The 19,162-nt window shown below is 58.4% G+C and overlaps 2 protein-coding genes across 3 annotated transcripts in view; one reads left to right on the forward strand and one right to left on the reverse strand.

Moving 5' to 3' along the window:
• The window catches only part of LOC117644020 (5-hydroxytryptamine receptor 2A), a 96,904-nt gene extending 86,046 nt beyond the window's left edge, over window positions 1–10,858 (reverse strand). The window contains exons 1-3 of the mRNA XM_034383207.1: window positions 10,514–10,858; window positions 3,841–4,000; window positions 3,001–3,342 (exon numbers count right to left, since the gene is read on the reverse strand). Coding sequence (XP_034239098.1) covers window positions 3,001–3,342; window positions 3,841–4,000 — 502 coding nt within the window. The 5' untranslated portion in view covers window positions 10,514–10,858. The remainder of the gene's footprint in view (window positions 1–3,000; window positions 3,343–3,840; window positions 4,001–10,513) is intronic.
• Window positions 10,859–15,684: 4,826 nt separating this feature from the next.
• LOC117643750 (transmembrane protein 179) lies at window positions 15,685–18,863 on the forward strand. 2 transcript variants are annotated; one of them, XM_034382824.1, is made up of 6 exons: window positions 15,685–15,844; window positions 16,397–16,511; window positions 16,590–16,766; window positions 16,897–17,025; window positions 17,111–17,195; window positions 17,273–18,863. In XM_034382824.1, exons 2-6 carry the CDS (start codon window positions 16,402–16,404, stop codon window positions 17,525–17,527), a joined length of 756 nt encoding a protein of 251 aa, XP_034238715.1. In that variant the 5' UTR covers window positions 15,685–15,844; window positions 16,397–16,401; the 3' UTR covers window positions 17,528–18,863. The 2 variants fall into 2 exon arrangements, with proteins under 2 accessions (XP_034238715.1, XP_034238716.1); XM_034382825.1 differs by lacking the exon at window positions 15,685–15,844 and adding an exon at window positions 15,903–16,057.
• The last annotated feature ends 299 nt before the right edge of the window (window positions 18,864–19,162 follow it).

Genomic DNA, 19,162 nt, shown 5'->3' on the forward strand with positions numbered 1-19,162 from the left:
ATACACTTCGTAACTACGACGAAATAACGTCAAACTGAGCGTCAAACGCGTTTGGCGTTAAACAGCAGGTAAATTTGAAGTTTTTTTGTCGTTAAAGTGGTCCGTTTTACGTCAAAAAAACTTCAAAATGACGGTGGTCCATGGAGCAGCGAGCCAAAACAGAAGCCTACTCGCCGAGTATCGAACCGAGACCCTAGCCCACCAACGCGTTGGGGGATAAGTGTCGGAGTTCGAAGCCGCTCGGCCAAAGCGACTTGTGGCGGTCGGAGTGCATCGACGCGAACTGCTTCGCCTCGCGCTTCCCGCTCTCGCATTTTGTCGCAGCAACTTAGAGCACTTGATCTAAGTAACGCTACTTGGGGTTTGAATCAGCTGGTGTTACATAACACATTCCAGCACGGTAAAAACGGTTCCTGGTTCCCCATGAAACGTATGGTAAAGGGATTTCCAGGGAGTTCCTTGGAAAACCAGGAACCAGGTAGCGTTACTTAGATCAAGTGCTCTAAGTTGCTGCGACAAAATGCGAGAGCGGGAAGCGCGAGGCGAAGCAGTTCGCGTCGATGCACTCCGACCGCCACAAGTCGCTTTGGCCGAGCGGCTTCGAACTCCGACACTTGTCCTCCAACGCGTTGGTGGGCTAGGGTCTCGGTTCGATACTCGGTGAGTAGGCTTCTGTTTTGGCTCGCTGCTCCATGGACCACCGTCATTTTGAAGTTTTTTTGACGTAAAACGGACCACTTTAACGACAAAAAAACTTCAAATTTACCTGCTGTTTAACGCCAAACGCGTTTGACGCTCAGTTTGACGTTATTTCGTCGTAGTTACGAAGTATATTTGATGTTAATTCATCGTGAGAATCACGACAAAACTACGACAACTTTACAGACTTTCGTTCCACACGGGAATTGTCCCGGAAAGGGACGCTGGCTGCCAGTGTGCCAGCAGGCTGCCGTGCCGCCGGGCGGCGTCTTCGTTTCCAGAGATTAGTGCCCCGGGCCTGTCCACGCCCAGCGGCCCAGCAGGCCTAGCGGGCCTCGCAGGCCCAGCCGCCCCAGCCGCCCAAGCCCCAGGGAAGCCCTGGGTCCTAGATCCGGCCTCCGCACAGTGGGCCAGAGGCCGGTGGAGGCGGCCAAAACTCTAGACGCGTTTTCAGGTCCAGAGTCGCTAAATGGGACTCGAACCGAACGTGCGACCCCACCAATGGATTGCTCTCCGAACGAGGAATCCATTGGTAGGGTCACATGTTCGGTTCGAGTCCTATTTAGCGACTCTGGAGCTCAAAACGCGTCTAGAGTTTTGGCCGCCTCCACCGGCCTCTGGCCCACTGTGCTCCGCACGCCGCGAAGCGCCACGCCAGGCCTGGCTGGCTGACTCTGGCTGGCTGGCTGCACGGCCCCTTTTTGCTGGAACGCGGTGGACGCCCCGACCACCACACCACAGCCTGAGGGCCCCCCACCCTTCCCGTCGCGCCGCCACGCCCCAGTCTGACGGCTAGTGTCACAGTCGCGTTATGATGAGGCGGCTGTGGGGGGCGGTCCGGGCGGCGCGACGGAGTTAACGATTAGGGCCTGCTCCTCCAGCTCCACGAGGATGACTGGGTGCAGCGCGTCACCGCCGCCCGGGCTAGCGGTCCGGTTCGGGACGACAGAGAGGGTAAAGAGATGTCTCCCGCTCCCGACTCCGCCGTCAGCCAGCAGTATGACACTTCACCCTCTCCACCTTCCCGTACTTTTCTGTGACAGCTCCCGCCCCGCACCGCCCTGCCCGCTCCGCCTCGGTGCGGAGTAGCACTCGACGTGCTCGCCGGGCAAATTGCCACCAGCAATAAAGGTTATTGCAGCAAGACACGAACTCCACTTGAAGCGGCGCAGCGGCGCAGCGGCGAAGCGGCGGCGGCACATACGCGACTCTGCTGCCGCGCCGTCGCCGCTCCGCCGAGGCTCTCTACTTCGTCCTCTTTGGCGCCCGGCTCGCCCGGCGCGAGGCCCCAGTGTGCGGTCGGTCCCTCGGCGCGGCTCGGCTCGGCGCGGCCGCTTCTGCATCCAATGGGCTTGTCGTTGGTGGCGGGGTGCGGTCTGCGGCGCGGGCCCAGCCACGGCCACGGCTGATTCAGAAATGTGCTCCGTCGCCGTGTCTCTTTCCCGCAGCCCGGCGCACAGTGGGCCAGAAGACCGGTGAAGGCGGCCAAAACTCCAGACGCGTTTTGAGCACCAGAGTCGCTAAGCAGGACTCGAATCGAGCGTGTGACCCCACCAATGGATTCCTCGTTCGGAGAGCAATCCATTGGTGGGGTCACACGTTCGGTGCGAGTCCCGTTTAGCGACTCTGGAGCTCAAAACGCGTCTAGAGTTTTGGCCGCTTCCACCGGCTTCTGGCCCACTGTGCGGCGGGACGCTCTGTGAGTGCGAGAGAGACGGAGTGACGACAGCTCTGTTGAGCCCGCTCCTCGGGCGGCGAAGAGACAGCCCTCTCGGAAAGCCAGCGGCCTGTGGTTCGGGTCCGTCTTCGTTCCGCTAACCTGGGCGGCGGTGCGGCGGTTCGGCTCGGCAGGGCGGACCCTCGCCGCCACCAGGCCACTTTGAGGCGCGAGAGGGGCGAGAAGTGACGGGTTGGACGAAGCTGCCTCGGGGATATTGCACTTCCTGGGCGGGAATTAAAGTCTCTCCGGAGGGCACCGGAGGGGACGCCTTGACCCGTCTGCCAGCGCGGGCTGTCGGCTGCTGCTGCCAGCCCCGCCAGACCCGCCTCACTCATCTCGCCCCCTCCGTGTGTGTCTCTGTCTTCCGCCCTCGGCTGGCGCTGGACGGGCAAACTTTCTCGTACCTTCCATTGTGGGGGCGTGGGGCGGCCAAGAGCGGCGATTCCGGGCCGGGCACTGTCAATACGCGGCGCGTGACGGCGCTGCAGTCATCCGGAGCGGCGGTGGCGAAGGCCGGAGCAACAGGCGGACAGGCCCGGACAGACAGGCCCCTCAAAACAAACAGTCCTAATGGAACTCACCCTTGAAGAGCGTGAGGATGCCCACGGGCATGACGAGCACGGCCACCATGAGGTCGGTGATGGCCAGCGACATGAGGAAGTAGTTGGTGACGTTCTGCAGGCGGCGCTCCCACGTGATGGCGAGGCACACCAGGATGTTGCCGGCCGCCGTGGCCACCACCAGGAAGAGGGCGAGCAGCGCCCACCAGTTGTTGCGGTTGTCGGGCTCGGCCTCGGCGTCGAACGGGTTGGCCGTGTCGTTGACGGGCCGCACCGACCAGATGGTGGAGTTGCCGTCCCAGCTCGAGCCCAGTGCCCAGGCCGACGTCGTGGTGGTGGTGAAGTCGACCACGCCCCCGATGGCTGCGGACACGAGAGCGACATGCACTGCTGGGGGCGCGCGCCCTGGGGGAATGGAGTGGCCCCTTGTCGAGCAAGAGGAAGAGAGGCTCGCCTCGGGAGCTGGCTGGCCGATAGCTTCCACTGACTCTGAACAGCGTCGCTCTGTCTCTCTCGCACCCCATGCGACACGCCATGAGTGCGAGAGAGACAGGGCGACGCTGTGCGAGGACCCCGTGTGCCCTGGGCACGGTGTCACATGCAGCCGGCTCCAGGGATGACAACAGCAGCTGCGTCTGCAGCTCAACGATATTCCAATATCCCGTAAACGAGAGCCTGCGTCGCAGGAAAACGAAATTTCCCCAACAGCTGCTCGAAGCAGTTTGTAACGACTCGCGGCAACACTTCGTCACGTTACCGGCCCTGCGACGGACGGTGTTCCGACGGTGAGCACCCGTTGGCAGGGTGTACAAAGGGTACCCCCTCCCTGTTCTACGCGCCTGCGAAGCTAGCGCAGCTTACCTGTTGCCTGCGTACTGGCGCGCAGCACGGTCGATGGAGGAGGCCTCTTGGCGGCATGCGAGGAGTTGACGATGTGGCGAGTCAGCTGGCTGAGAATACTCGGCGCGGGGTTGGGCCCCGGCAGCCCCGGCCCCGCCCGGTACGGGTAGGGGTCCCGCATCTGGAACGCAAACAAGCAAGTAAGGATCCTCGTCGTCGGCCTCGCCTCGGCCTCGCCGCCACAAGAGAACAAAGGCTGGCTTTGCGCCCACATGGCCCCGTCTAACAGGCTCCGAACGTATCGAGGCACTGCCCGTCGCTCTGTCTCTCTCGCACTCGCGGTGCGGTGTGATGCGGTGCGAGAGAGACAGAGCGACGACACGCTGCGCGAAATCAGTCCCGAGTTTGTCCGAGGCACCGCGGAGGCACCAGCCGTGGGCGCGTTTCCAACGCGTTTCCGCCGCCCTGTGTCGGCGTGCTTCCAGCGGGGCGGTTCCGAAGAGGCGTTCCTTCGCTCTGTCTCTCTCGCGCTCCTTGGCGACGCCTGAGTGCGACGGAGACAGAGCAGCGAGACGATCCTTCCGGCACGTACTGCTGTCACGGCTCCCTTGATCTTTGCATCCCCTTCCCAGCGGGCCCACTGTGGGGCCCCAGCGTCCGGGTGCCGGCTGCCCGACGGCGCCACGGCGTCCCCGCGCACTGATTCCGAGAGTCGCTCTGTCTCTCTCGCACCTATACGGGATGGCACATGAAAACGAGAGAGTCGGTCTCTCAGTCTGTCGACGCGGCCCAGACCAGCCGGCCACGGACCGCACGGCCTAATTTGATTATTCGTCTCGTCCCAAGCAGCAAGCACCGTCGGGCAGCAGACTGATTCCGAGAGTCGTTTTCGTCGCTCTGTCTCTCTTGCTCCTACAGGGCGCCCCATGAGTGCGAGAGAGACAGCAGCGCGTCGCCTGGCCGCCATTAGCGAGGGACTCATCCCGGTGGCGTGGCGTGACGGCACCAAGCATTCGGTGCGCTGGGCCCCGCTAACTGCCGCTAACCCTCTCAATGCAGGCCAAGTACTTCCAAAAGCCGCACCGCCCCGCCCTCGATGCCGGCACACAGTGGGCCAGAAGACCGGTGGAGGCGGCCAAAACTCTAGACGCGTTTTGGGCTCCAGAGTCGCTAAGCAGGACTCGAACCGAACGTGTGACCCCACCAATGGATTCCTCATTCGGAGAGCAATCCATTGGTGGGGTCACACGTTCGGTTCGAGGCCCATTTAGAGACTCTGGAGCTCAAAACGCGTCTAGAGTTTTGGCCGCCTCCACTGGTCTTCTGGCCCACTGTGCGGCACCCACAGGCAGCCGCCCCGCAAACCCATTCCCAAAAACAGCACTGTCTTCCTCGCACTCTTTGGTCATGCCATCGAGGCGGGAGAGAGACAGAGCGTCGGCCGAGAAGACGGCGCGGGGCCGCGGCCAAGCCCGTCCTTTTGTGCGTTGTATCTGGTGGCGGCAGAAGGACCCGCTGGGGGTGGAGCATTCGGTACTGCGGTGAGGGAAGGGGGATTCTGCCCTGGCACCCCTCGGCATGTCAAGCTGTCAAGCTCATCCACTGTGTTCTAATCGCCCGATCCGCAAACTCTGCATTCCGCTAAGACGAACAGAGACAGTGGGGCGTAAGTGGAGGAGGGCCTGGGGAGGGGGGAGGGGAGGGGGGAGGGGAGGGGGGAGGGGAGGGGGGGAGGGGGAGGGGAGGGGGGAGGGGAGGGGGGGCGCTCTCGCGCTTGCGTGCGTGCGGCGTCAGCCCGGCCCTGCGAGGAGCTCCGCGCTCCGCTTTCAATAAGGACCAACACAAGACAAAGTGAGAGACGGGGCCCGGCGCGCGGTCAGGTTCAAGTGCTCCTTGGGCTCCTTGGGGCGATTGGCCGTCGGGCCGTGTTGCCGTGCAGGGCGGTGCAGGGTTACATAGCGGCCGAGTACAGCTCCCCCCGCGGCGGCAAGGACGATGGAGTCGTCCGGGAGCACGTCGAGGCCATCATTCTTAAAGCGGGAAAGCCATTTGTACCTGCGAACCGCCGAACGTGCGTCACCAGCACGCCGTTTTGCGACAAGTTCGCGTCCCGGCGTGCGGCCTGCGGTAGACGGAGAGGGCGGCGCTGCGGAGTCGCTGCGCAAATACAGTGTGTGCGCTCGTCTCGTCTGCGCGGACTCCTCCCGTCTCGTGCGTGTACAGTGTACACACACCCCGCCGGCTCACGCCGTGTCCTTTTGGAGCCAACTGCCCGTGCAAACGCTGCCCCCTCCCCTCCCCGGATTCCTCTCTGGCGTCCGCGCGACGTCGCCGTCGTGGAGGACGCCGTCGAGGTAGGCCGACCCGCCGCGCGGACGCGGACCTCGGGTTGCCTAGCCGCGACTCCGCGGGCGCTTCGCCGCTCCTAGCCTGCCCACTGCACGGCCTGCAGACAGACTGGGAGAGGCGTTTGCGTCGCTCTGTCTCTCTCACACCAACGGGGCGTTCCCTTTGGGTGCGAGAGAGACGGAGCGACGCAAACGCCTCTCGGAATCGGCCTACTGGTCAGCGGCAGCGGGAGAGGCTGGGTGGCTGGGTGCACCGAGGCGCGGCCTAAGTGGGCTAAATTGAGTGGTGTTGGGCCAGGCTTCGCGGCCGCGCTCGCGCGCTCGCCACCGCGGCGGCTGTGAAAGGCGTCCGACCGCCCCGCCCCGCCCCGCCCCGCCCCGCCCCGCCCCGCCCCGCCCGCCCCGCCTTCCCGGGCCTACATCAACACCGCGCCATTAATCTTGTGACTTGCAGACCCGTCCCCGGGCGTCCTCCCCGTGCGAGGAAGGGAGCGCGATGTATCGGTGCGCCCCTCCCCTTTTTTCGGGGAATCGATTCAGAATGTGTCCTACACTGTCAGCCAGCCCCAGCAGAGTCCATGTGCTAAAACTGACAATTGAAACAAAGTATTGGCTGCTTTTCTGGCGGATTCGCTGTATCCCACCCCCACCCCATCCCCCCGCGAGTCCAGTCATTACATACGGCGGTGAAAAGATCCGCCATTACGGTGTGCCCTCCACTCGCGCGAGTACCGGCCGCGTAACGAGCAGGCCAACGACCGGACGGACGGCGCGCGGCAGCGCAGGCCGCCTGATGAATGCATGATGAATGAACGCGCCAACAAACCAACGAATGAGGAGGAACAGACAAACGAATGCTCCACGGACCACCGCACCGCAAAGTTGGTGAAAACCGGTGAAAACGACGACAAATGCCAAGACATCGTAGTGCGGCCAGATTTTTGCCGACCGCTGCGTCCAATCTAAGCCGGGAAATAGTGCTTCCTCCGGGCGAGGGGAGGCCCGCTGCGTGGATAGCGACAATTTTCGGCATCGAGACTCTCGATTCGAGAGCCGTCCGGAACAAGGACAGCAACAACAAAAGATGCCGGGAAAGTTAGCTAACGAAGTAAGAGCGTGTTTCAATGTGGCCCGCGTCGTCTGCTTGTTTTGCAGTAGTTTGCTCGCCTCAGAGATTTCATGCGCCGTTCGCGGGAGAGAAAGAGACGGACGCTACGCGGAACGGCCGAGGCAAAACGAGCGAGCGAGAGAGAGAGAGAGAGAGAGAGAGAGAGAGAGAGAGAGAGAGAGAGAGAGAGAGAGAGAGAGAGAGAGACGCAGATCCAAGCGGACCGGCCGAGGCAAACGACGCAAAAACTTTCTAATTTATTATCATGTATTAGACCTGATTGGGGTGGAGATACTCGGACGGCGCGCGGGACGCAAGTTCGAACTGCGGAACGCGGTTGAAGTATGGGCGTTCCTCGTTCCTAGTTCCCCGTTCCTCGTCTCTCGTTCATCTTCTTCGTTCCCGGTTCCTCGTTCCCATTGTCACTGGCGGCACAGCTGCACCGCACGGCGTAGCGAAAACGGCGGCCTGGTCGGCTTTCATTACGGTGTTACTGTTTTAGCAGTCAATAGGCTCCAACGGGCGGGACGCCACACGGCGAGCCACACGGCGAGCCACACGGCCACAGCCGTGCGGCCGCAGCCACGCAGCCACGCCGGCCGCCAGAATGTTATTCAAATTGTAATCTGGCATTATGTATGCGAAGTAGTAGTGCGGGGGCCGACGGGGACGACGGACCGACGGCCGAAACAGTGGCGGTGCCGCCGCACTAGGTGTGCCTACAATGTGGCGCATTCAAAACCATATTAATATTGCAATATTGACAAAAGTCGGAGGGCATTGGCGCCAATAGCACGATAATGCCGGCGTGCGAGAGCAAGCAGCAGCCGCAGCGACCCCGCGGGCGGTACGCCGCCGCGCCACGCCGCGCCGCACAGTGGGCCAGAAGACCGGTGGAGCGGCCAAAACTCTAGACGCGTTTTGAGCTCCAGAGCCGATAAATGGGCCTCGAACCGAACGTGTGACCCCACCAATGGATTGCTCTCCGAACGAGGAATCCATTGGTGGGGTCACACGTTCGATTCGAGTCCCATTGAGCGACTCTGGAGCTCAAAACGCGTCTAGAGTTTTAGTCGCTCCACCGGTCCTCTGGCCCACTGTGCGCCGCTGGCTCGCGTTCCCGCCAGTTCCCGCCAGTTTGCGCACGGGGATGAGAAATTGCCGCGTCGTAACGAGCCCTGCTCTAGCAGTGCTCTAGCGCTCTGGCCCCGCCGTGTCCGTGGCTCGTTATTGCCCACCCGATTTGAATGTGAATGTGGACGCGAATGCAAGACGCGCCGCCGCATTGGCACTGCAGTCGCTCTGTCTCTCTCGCTCTCGAAGGGCACTGACGCACCGCAAAGGGTGCGAGAGAGACGGAGCGACGAAACGCTGTTCGGGAATCAGGCTGCTGGTGGTGGTGTGTTGCGCGCCGCGCCCCGCTGCCCTGTGTTGTCGAAGCCGGCTTTCATAATAATTGCGTGTGTTTGGCCACTGTAACGTGTTTCGCGCGCATTGGGTGCCCCCCCCCCCCACACACACACACACAGCGGGGAACAGACCAAGGGGTGGGACGCGTGAACCTGTGATCAGTGGATCGAGTGCTTCAAGCCCACGGTTACTTGACGCGTCGCGTCCCCGCGGTGCCGCGCGGGCCGCGCCGAGATTTTGTTGGCCCTTGCTTGTTTCGCGGCCATTGTTGCGGCCCATTGTGGGCCGGCTGCTCGGTGTGGCCGGCCGGGCCAGGGCCGGGCCCTCCAGGGAGGCATCCATCAGCCTGGCTGGCGGGGCTGGCGGGGCTGGCAGACACACATCCATAGGGATGTGGCGGGCCGCCATTGTGGCCGCACTCCGCGGCTCCGCGAGGCATGCCGCCATGGCCGAATCGAGGCCGCCCTTCAAATAGACTCTTCGCGTTCCTCGCCCGTCTTCATTGGTTGCCATTTTTACCGGCGAGTCGCGGGATCGATCCCCGGCAGCGGCGAGATCATTTCGGCGGGGACCGCTCCGACAAGGCCCCACTCGAGGAGAAGGAGAGTTTGACGTAGGCAGTCGCTCCTGCAGACCGAGAGTCGCTCTCTCTCGCACTCGTGGGGCGCCCCGAACAGGAGCGAGAGAGAGAGACAGAGCGACGACTCTCGGAATCATTTTGCTGCAGGCATTGCAGGCATGCCGCCGAGCGGCGGACTAATAGATCATCCGCGGAGTCCCCGCGCCTGCACGCCCTGCCGCGCCTTGCCGCGCCTTGCGTGGCCGGAGGAGGGCGAGCCTGCCGAGGTCGGGGCCTCGCCTAGCCTCGCCTAGCCTCGCCTGAGGGCGCAGGGGCCGTGGCGCACCTAGGGAGAGGGGCCCGGCCCCGGCTGTGCACAGCACCGACTTGGGTATAAGCCGAGCTGGAGATGCTGACAAGCAGATCTGCAGCTTACCGGCCTGTGCCTGTGCCTTCAGTCCCTTCAGTTCGTCGTCTTCCGGCTGTATTGGTCCCGGATAACCCCCGCCCCCGCTTCACCTTCACGCCGCCCTCGCAGAGGCGGGCCCAGGAGGGCCCGGCTGGCCCCGGGGCAGGGCGCCAGGGCGCCAGGGGTGCGTTTGTTTGTTTGTGTGGGAGTGCGCGCGGCAGAGAGAGAGAGAAGATGTAGGGACGCAGAGAAGGTGCGCTTCAATGGCGACGAGAGGAGGGAAAGGTGGGAAGGAAAATAGATCCCGAGACCGGCCGGTGTGTTCACATAACGGCGCAACACACGCCGAGGCATGCGGGGTGGGGTGGGGTGGGGTGAGGTGGGGTGGGGCGGGGTGGGGCGGGGCGCCGGCATAGGGCCCGAGACAAGGTAGGACGCACACCTCTGTGTCCATACTGGGATAGAAATGTCTGTGTGCGACATCTTAAGAGCTCCGTTCGTGGAATTGTTGTATTTTGTATCTTTTTTCGCCTACACAGTCAGAAAGGACAGATTCTGTTTTCGAGATTTGCCGGTTTCTGGTCAGCGTCACTCGGCCGTAAGCGACCAGCGGCAGACGCAGCCCGGCGGCTCGCCGCCGCACGGAACGGTATTTTGGCCAAAGCTGCTAAACCGTTGAAATTAAATGGGTATAGTAAGCGAGTCGATTGTAGATCTCGGTTCGAACTACAATCGGCTCGCTTACTACACCCCTCTAGCTATCACGGTTTAAAAGTAAGAATCAATAAACTACCCGTCGCGGCGCTGGCGGCGTCTGGGAGTAGAGGTTATGTTTCGGTCGACGGCTGAATTTCACTCACCTACTGACTACAGATGGATACAAAATAGACATGACGTGTAGCTCCAGGCACACCACGAAAGACACTTCACAGCACAGCGAAGCAATGTCACGCAACACCCGCGAGTCACTCACGAAACACTTCTCAAAACATAAATACACACGTCCGAGCGCGCGTCGCGCCGTGTCGCGCCACTGCCACCGCTTGTTTGTTCTCAAACCGTTGACTCGGTTTCCGAGCGCGCGGCTCGGAAGGAGGTCCAACTCGGCGAAAGGTGGATTTCGCGCGCCAAATGGGAGCAATCTCTTCGAAAACCAGAAATGGACACTTCAGGGTAACTCGGAATCGGATTTTCGTTTATCGTGCACAAACTGCGCAAAAGCGTTCAAATTCATGTCGCGAATGGGACGTGCGTGCGGCGAGACAGTTCGATATATCGCGACAAAGTCGAGTGGATTTCGATTCCCGCGTCTTTCGCGGACTACGCAGACGTGGCTATGATATGCATGGATATGTGGCGCGGGGTGAATGATTCAGAAGACGCCGTCGTCTCGTCTGGGGGCTGCGCGTCACTCGTGCCACAGGTCGCGTCGTGACAAGTCACGTGACAGGTCATTACGTCACGCGGGGTCAGGCGGGGGAAGCCAGTGCGCTACCCCGCCGCGAGCCACGTAACGGTTTCGAGGCTCTGGACTTCGACGGCCGCCCCACCTCCCGCCGTCCCTCCATCCCCTTTTGTGGGATCTGACTAATCATCCAAGCCATTCATAAGCAGCCAAGGTCATCACGCGTGGGCCGAAACACGCAGCCCCGCCCCGCCCACCGTCCCCACCCCTTTTGATTGGTCGCGTGGTTTGCGAACGGTAACTTTGAGCCAGTTTGGCGAGCACCACAGATTCCACGAGCGTACACACACACACACACACGCGCGCGCGCGCGACCGCGTGCTTCCGCGGCACACCCAAACACCCTGGTCCCGGGTGCCGCGGTGCCGCCTCCCCGTTGGCCGTAAAAGAGAAGAGCCCCGCTGCGCGGCGGCGCGGCGGCCCCCTTGACGAACTGCCCCGCGGGAGGTACTGTACGGCGTGCGACCGAAATCCCGTTCCGCGCGTCGTGTCGCGAGGCGCGGCATGCGGGACCGCGGTTCGCGGGAGCTCCCCTCCGGATAGAGTGAAGTAAGAGGGCTGCTGCTGCAGACTGATTCCGAGAAACGCTTTCGCCGCTGTCTCTCTCGCACCATACCGGAACGCCCCATGAGTGCGACGGAGCGACGACAACGACTCTCGAGACCTGTCTGCTTGGCATGTGGTGTGTGCGGTGAGCCTCGCGGTGAGCGCCACCCTTCCCCAGGATGCGCGGGGAAGGTTAGAAATAAATAAAAGTGTCAAGTAGCACTCGCACGTCACTTTGGCCGTTGGGTGATTGTCAGGTCCTTGGCGCCGGCGTAACTTTTAAATCCCCACAACCCTAAAAGTGGCGCGAGATTGCGCGATGAGCGACGCGCCACAAAAACGTGAAGACCGCCTCCCCTCCCCTCCGCGACTCAAGAAGTCCCCCGCCTCTCCCTCCGAAACCCCCCACCTTCCCACCGGGGGGCAAACAGTTAACATCTCGAATGACTCAAGGAGGGCCCTTCCAGTTGAACCGGAGTAATCCCGTTCCCGGCGCACTTCAACCCACAATGGCAGTCAAGTTCGCCCCGCCGGAGCGCTGGTGTCCGCCGAGTGGACCAAAGTGGACCCCCTCGATAATTCGCTCTCGCGAGCCAATACCGCCGCCGCTCCTTTGGACGGCCCGACGCGCAGTGGGCCCGAAGACCGGTGGAGGCGGCCAAAACTCTAGCTGTAGAGTCTCTAAATGGGACTCGAACCGAACATGTGACCCCATCAATGGATTCCTCGTTCGGGGAGCAATCCATTGGTGGGGTCACACGTTCGGTTCGAGTCCCATTTAGCGACTCCGGAGCTCAAAACGCGTCCGGGATTTTGACCGCGCCTCCACCGGTCTTCTGGCCCACTGTGCGACGCCAGCCCGACGGCCCTCGCCTCGGACCGCAAGCCGCACAAAGACGTTGCTTCTGTTATTGGAAGAGAGAAAACGGAGCCTGTCAATACACGTCACGCCACCCGAAAAATATGACAATATATAAGGGGCGTCCGTCTGGCTGTGCGAACTGAATGGCAAGAAACTCCTCGCCACCAGAAGAGAAAGGAAAGTCATGAAGCATTATCAGGCTCATGAACTATGAAGCGAATTTTGAGGAAGTCGTTGGACCTGGTCCGGAAAAAAATTGAATAGACTTGAATCAACATTAATGTAGACTTTTGGGAACTTGGATAAAGTCCATGAAACAAGTCTTGTTTGCGGGTGTATCGCGAGCTCCTCCAGGCTGCGTGCCGGCGAGGCCGTGGAGGCCGTGCAGGCCGTGGAGGTGCTGCCCCCTGGCCCTCGCTTGGCCCGGCTTGGCCCGGCCTGCTCGTTCCGGCGTGCCGAGGCGTGCAAACCACTTCCGGTAGCGTGGAAGAAACGCGCCTCACAATCAGACAATCGGGCGGCCATAATGCCAGGGACTCACTACTTGTTCGGGATTTTGTCCTCCCCCTGCTCTTATGGCGGCGCCACGCCAGCGCCACGGCCGTTGGATTGCCTTGCACTTCATGGAGTACTACTCACGGCACCTACGAGGCCCTGAGCCTGCTGAATCCCCCATCAGCAGAAGGCAGGGCGCCTCTAGAACACCGCCATGGCGTGCCCGGGCGTGGCGTGCCCCACGCCGCGCCCCACTGCTGCCCGCCCTCCTTCAGGCCCTCCACGCCCTGCCCCTCCACGCCCCTCACGGCGCATGGGATTTGCACTCCTCTCGGGGCGTTGTTTGGCCGCGTGCTCTATTACGGTCACGCACCGTGAGGAGTCAAGGGGGCCGGGAGGACGAGCCAGGACGAGCCAGGACGAGCCAGGACGGCCCGGCGGGTTGCCTACCCCGGACTGCTCAGGCGCCGCCCCCCTTTCCACCCGCAAGGCTCGGGCGGCGCGCGAAAAATAGAGGCGGCAAAATAAAATGCCGCTCGTTTCAAAGCGTCAATTAACACGAAGGGCGGCAGGGCGAGGAGGGGGGCGGGGCGGCGGCGGCGCGCTCTGTGGTTTTGTGGCAACCTGGCCACCGCCGCGACGCTCTACATTGTCTCCAGCCGCCGGGGGAGGGCAAAAAAGGCGCCGCGGAGAGTGCAGCCTGCGGCAGCCAGGCTCCGGAAGGGGAGGGGGTGGGGAGGGGCGAATTGGTGACTTATGGAAGAGAGCGCCGCCTCGCTCGCGAGCCAGTCTTTTCAAGGCATGACCGCGAGGCCAGGATAAGAGCCATGGAGCTGAAGCTGGCCGTGCCCGGCTTGCCCCGGTCGGGACGGCGGGGCGGCGGAACGGCCCAGGTGAAGCCATCAGTGTCACCTAGCTGTCAGAGCGGCGGCCTGGCGGGCTAAGTTTGCTCTGGTTTGCGCGGGACCGCGCGGGACGCACCTCTCCCTCGAGACGCTCTGGCCGACACCGTATCCCAGCTCCGGCTCTTGCCGCGGTCTGCTCTAAAGAGTGGATGAACCCACTTCTACTCTTGAAAGCCTCGAAGGCCTGCGACAAAAAAATGAACTTTATGTTAAAGACTTTCCACTGGAGTGGAGCTCCAGGTCTTAAGTGTTTTCCCTCGCATGACCCTGTGGGGTCCACCTGCGACATTCCCGCGGAATACTTGCCCTGTGGAGGTCCGCTCCCAAGGGCGTGCCCTGTAGGACCTACCCTAATGAACCCACCGAGATTCACCCCAAAGGGTCCGCCCTAAAAGTTCGACCCCTAGGGCTCGCTGTAGAGGGTCGACCTAAAAGCCTGCCCCGGAGCTCTCCAGCGAGCGCTCCCTCTCAGCCGCACCCCGATCAGGCGCGGATCCAGGGCCGAGTTGGGGGGGGGGGGAGGGGGCACAGTGGGTGCTTCAGCTAGAGTTGCCTACTCGCAGAGGCGCGTTTTGGCGCGAGAACCTCGAGGCCCGAGTGGACTCCGCGTCAAGCCATCGCGATGGCGGCCGTGGCTGCTGCCGTACCCAGTGTACTTACCTTACTGCCGGCTGCCGGAGAGGCCCAGGAAGCAGCAGGGTTTCGCGGACGCGGGGCGAGCAGGGCCGCGAGGGCGACGCGCAGGACGCGCAGGACGCGCGACGGAAGTGTCAAGACAGTCGAGACCGGGCGGCTCACTGCGGGCCTTACTCATCGCAGTGGCCGTGCCGCCGTGCCAGAGCCGCCTTGGCGTTGGCGGTCTTTGCACTGGGCCGGCGGGGCGGCAAAGTCCGCGCGGCGCGGCGGTGCGGCCTGGTCGGGGGGCTCGCTGCAGGCTGCGCGCTGCACCGGCTGCACGCTGCGGGACGCACGCGGTCGCGCGTCGCCACGCGGTCTACTTGTTGCCGGGCGGCGCGGCGGCGCGGCGGCGGACGCGGACGTCCTCGCGGACTGGCGGCGCGACGACGGCGGCCTCGGTTCGCGCACGCGATCGCGGAGGAGGACAAGCAGAGCCGAGATCGAGATGGTGCACGTATCACGGCGGGCAGGGCAGCCAGGCGGGGCAGCCACCCCGATGCAGGAGAGCTCCGCGCGGGTGGAGGCGTGGGGCACGTCTGTGCCCGCCGCGGGGCACCGGGCGCGCTGCCTTGGGGAAGGCCAGGGTGGGGGGGATGATGGCCCGTTGGCGCGCTGGCGCGCTGGCTCGCTCTAGTCTGGCGCGACGCTGTCTGCCACCCCCGTCCCCATCGTGCCCACCCCCTGCCCAGCGCCATCTAGCGGGCCTGGCCGGCCGCCCCGCACTGCGGCGATACTCCGCGCGTCCCGGCGGCTGCGGAGCACTGCGGAGCACTGCGGAGCGTCAGCCCATGTCGGACGATGAATCCCTTCTGCTCGAACCTTGTTCTCAGATTGAGCCAAAAAGTGCGCGCGGTCTGGCTTCAAGTATTTAAAAGCCAACCGCGTCTCAATGAGAAACTTTCATCATCTATGAGACTGAACGGTGACGAAATCTTCTGGTAAGTTGCTACTCGTTTATGTGGTCTTGTGGTTTCGGCTCTAGTTTCTGTCAAAATATAATTGTTCCGGAAAGTCCTTTGACTGAGTTTGCATCTGCCGCGCGGCTACGTCCGAAAAGGCAGTATGAGAAAGTCCTGTATAGGCAAGCAGCATGGTATGAGAAATTGAGGTCGCTTCGTCGTCGCATCGGACGGAGAGTTTTCTGCCTGACGATGATGGGTTTCTTTGTCAAGAACATTTGGTACATTTCCTGCTGATAGTACAGAGGTCGTTTAATCTCAGCATTCGATACCTTTTCGCGGTACGTACCATGCCCTGTGTTGTCTCTGTTTTCATTATAGGCCTGGCCGGAAACATAGGCTTCCTCTAGTGACTCATTGATTGTTTTGATGTTGTGGGAGGGACTTGTTAAATTTCAAAGCAGACGTATTGGTGACCTTCAATATTCACGTGCCTTTAAATTCGTCGAACTGAATAGGCCCACCCACCGTGTTTATTTTCACTTTTCAATCAGGTAACTGATCTAGGAAATAAACAAGTCTGTAAGGCCTTTGTTATTCCATAGGTTAACCTCCAAAAACCTCAACTTTTCCTTGTTTATCTACCGAGTTGGACTGAGTTTTTGACATTTCTATGCTAAAATCGCATTAGCTTTTGGAATTTCATATCAACATGTGTGTCTGATTGAAGACAACGATTTTGCGTTCTTTAGCTAAGGGGTTATGGTCGCATCATTACGTTTGTTTACATTTATTTGAAAATATGTTACATCTAACAATTGTTGTCGTTTTCTTTCTCCTGAAAATATCCTAAGGTCACCTTAATTTTAACCACATCTTTCTTTTGTTTCCAGAGATCATGGCTCTGTCAAATGTACTGCTTCTTAGCCAAGTGGCAGGCTATGTCATAGCCCTTATCTTGTCTCTGTGCATCACTGTACCAATGAGTTTTCATCAAGACGAGTTTCTGTAAGTATTTCTCCAGAGTGAGTAAATTAGCATTGATGAAATAAACATTCTACCATCTAATGTTATCTCATTCTCCAGGGGTCACTGCTTGCTTTTCTCAACTGGAGAATGGCAAGAATCTGACGGCCAGTTCGTTGTAAACTGGGCATCTCAAGCTTACTGCAACTACACTATTTTTGTTGGTGTCATATTATTCCTTGCATCAGCCATTCAAATTTATCGAATGTCAATGTACCTGTACAAAGGCACAGACAGGTAAGCGACTCTTATTTTTAAACTCAATTTTAGAATGTTGTCATATTAAGAACACATTCTTCTATATCAGATTAATGTGAGGTATTGACGTAGGTGTTTTTAAGTTACATTATTTGTAAATCTGTTTCAGCTCGTTTCTGTCCGCATTCACTGATGTTGTGGGCAGTCTTTCGCTTTGTGCCATGTGTCTTGTAACAGCATTACTTATCACCCTGGGCTTCACAGTTTGGTGCCAAAACATGACTCAAAGATTTCCATCGTAAGTTTGGGTTTGGCATTCCCTACGTTATCATTTATTCTTGAAAGTTTTTAGATTAATATGTTTACCATCTCTATTTTCCCAGGTGTGAAGTTGCTGCTGGCAACCAATTTGATAACAAGGACGGCATTAACACATCTGGATTCCACATTGAATTGGGAACTGCTCAAGTAAGAGGAGTTTTCCTTAGGCTGTGTGTGGCTTGGACTGTGACTGATTGTCTGATTGTCTTGATTGTCTGTTTCAGTTTGGTGCTTGGGCATCATGGACCTGCTGGGTTGGTCTCTCAGTGTTTGCTGTTTTGAAGCTTGTAAGTCAGCATCAACTACGAAACCTTCGTGTGAGCATGTTCCGTGAAAGGCAACGACTTATCAACGGAGGACAGGGTCCAGACAAAGAACCGACTGCAAGTGGAAGCACAACTGTTGCTACAGTGGAAGCTGTGTCTGCAAGTGCTCAACCATCCCAAAATGTAGTTCCTGCTAATGGGTTGTTTGAATAATCTTATCTAAAACTGCATCCAAAATGCATGTTTTATCCTGCATATGTTATTGATTTACTACGTGATAATTACAGAAAAACAGGTCTTATGATTTCATGTTAATCCAATTCTTATAATTATTTATTATTCACTTTTGGAGAGCTCCTATTTGTATGTGTGCATCATTGTATGTTCTGTGTTCATTTCCATCTGTAACTGGGCAGTGTGCCTAATCCAATTCTTACTCTTGGACTTCAATTATGTAGTCTAAGAATAAAAAGAAATTGTCTTAGTGTCTGCAGTGTCTGCTTGTTTAATTTTCTCAAAGCAAAGCTGTGCACAGCACAATGAATTCTTCTGCGCTTATTGCAAAATGATTTACATCGTCAAAAAATTATTATAGTTGTGTGGTTTCATTCTATAGATCTTCATCTTACTGTGATATTGTACCAAATCACTTGGAATCATGTTTTTAAAATAATGTTTCTTTTTTTTATTTTGACAGTAACAAGTCTATGTGTATTTGCCTTTGGTGTTTCATTTTATTGCTTTGTATCGAATCATTGCTGACTGATCAATATTGCTGATGTAAATTCGAGTTTCAGTGGACTTATTTGGGATGGAGTGCACATTTTTTTATGGCTATCTTCAATGAGATACTGATTATTATTTCTGTTTGCTTTTGTACTTTAAATCAATTTCATGTACCTTATTATGTAGTCTCTCAGATAGTCTCCAATTGCTGGGTTTCATTTTATATACTCCATGAAGTAAACCACATATTTTGTTCTTAGGAGATACACTTCAAATTTAAGATTTGTACTAGTAATTAACTTCTTTTAGTTTATTGCTGTTATGTGTTTTAAAATCAAAGCTACTCTTTTATCTTTTTTTTTCCACAAATTTAAAAGGTTTTAAATTTTCTGTATACTAGATAATCCATCCTTGTACATAATGTATTCCATTTCTATTTTTCTAAAGAGTGATAGATGTCTGATATGTGGATGAGACTTGTTTGTTAGAAAGTGTTAGTTAAATGTTAGGTGATACGAATGTGATACACTTTGTAGGTGATGGCAAGTTATAGGGGTGGTGAAACAGTAGTTACGAACTGGTTGTCTTGATAAAAATTGAGTATTAGCAAGAACAAGGATTTACTTTTTAGGTTTCTCAATTTCGTGTTTCACAATTTCAAACGACATCCTTTTATTGAGGTCATCTGTGCCTCTTCTGTTGGAGCATGTCATACCTTGTAAGAATTTTTATCAGGCCAGATGTAATTTTTGCACAATTCTCCCCTCCAGTTCTCAAATTGCTATTCGAAAGACAGGAATAAACTTCGAGAGGACTTATCTGATTCGACTTCGCGTTATTTCAATCGCTTCTCCTTGTCCACGCTGCGCGCCTGGCAGGCAGGCAGCCCAACCAACTTGCGTGCCGGATGGCTTGCCTGCCCCGCCGGCGCGCCGGTTGCCGCTGTCTCTCTCTCGCACTCCTGGGGCGCTCGGCTGCGGCGTGAGAGAGACAGTGATGACACACTGAGAGGCCATGGATTCTGCTTGCCGGTGGTCGTGGTGCCCGGTGGGATGCCCGTCGACGCCATGAGGAGCATGAGGCTCGCCTAGTGGGCCTCGCCTTCACAGTGGCGTGGCGGTC

Source organism: Thrips palmi, unplaced genomic scaffold (assembly GCF_012932325.1).
Source record: "Thrips palmi isolate BJ-2018 unplaced genomic scaffold, TpBJ-2018v1 HiC_scaffold_17, whole genome shotgun sequence".
NCBI lineage: Eukaryota > Metazoa > Arthropoda > Insecta > Thysanoptera > Thripidae > Thrips > Thrips palmi.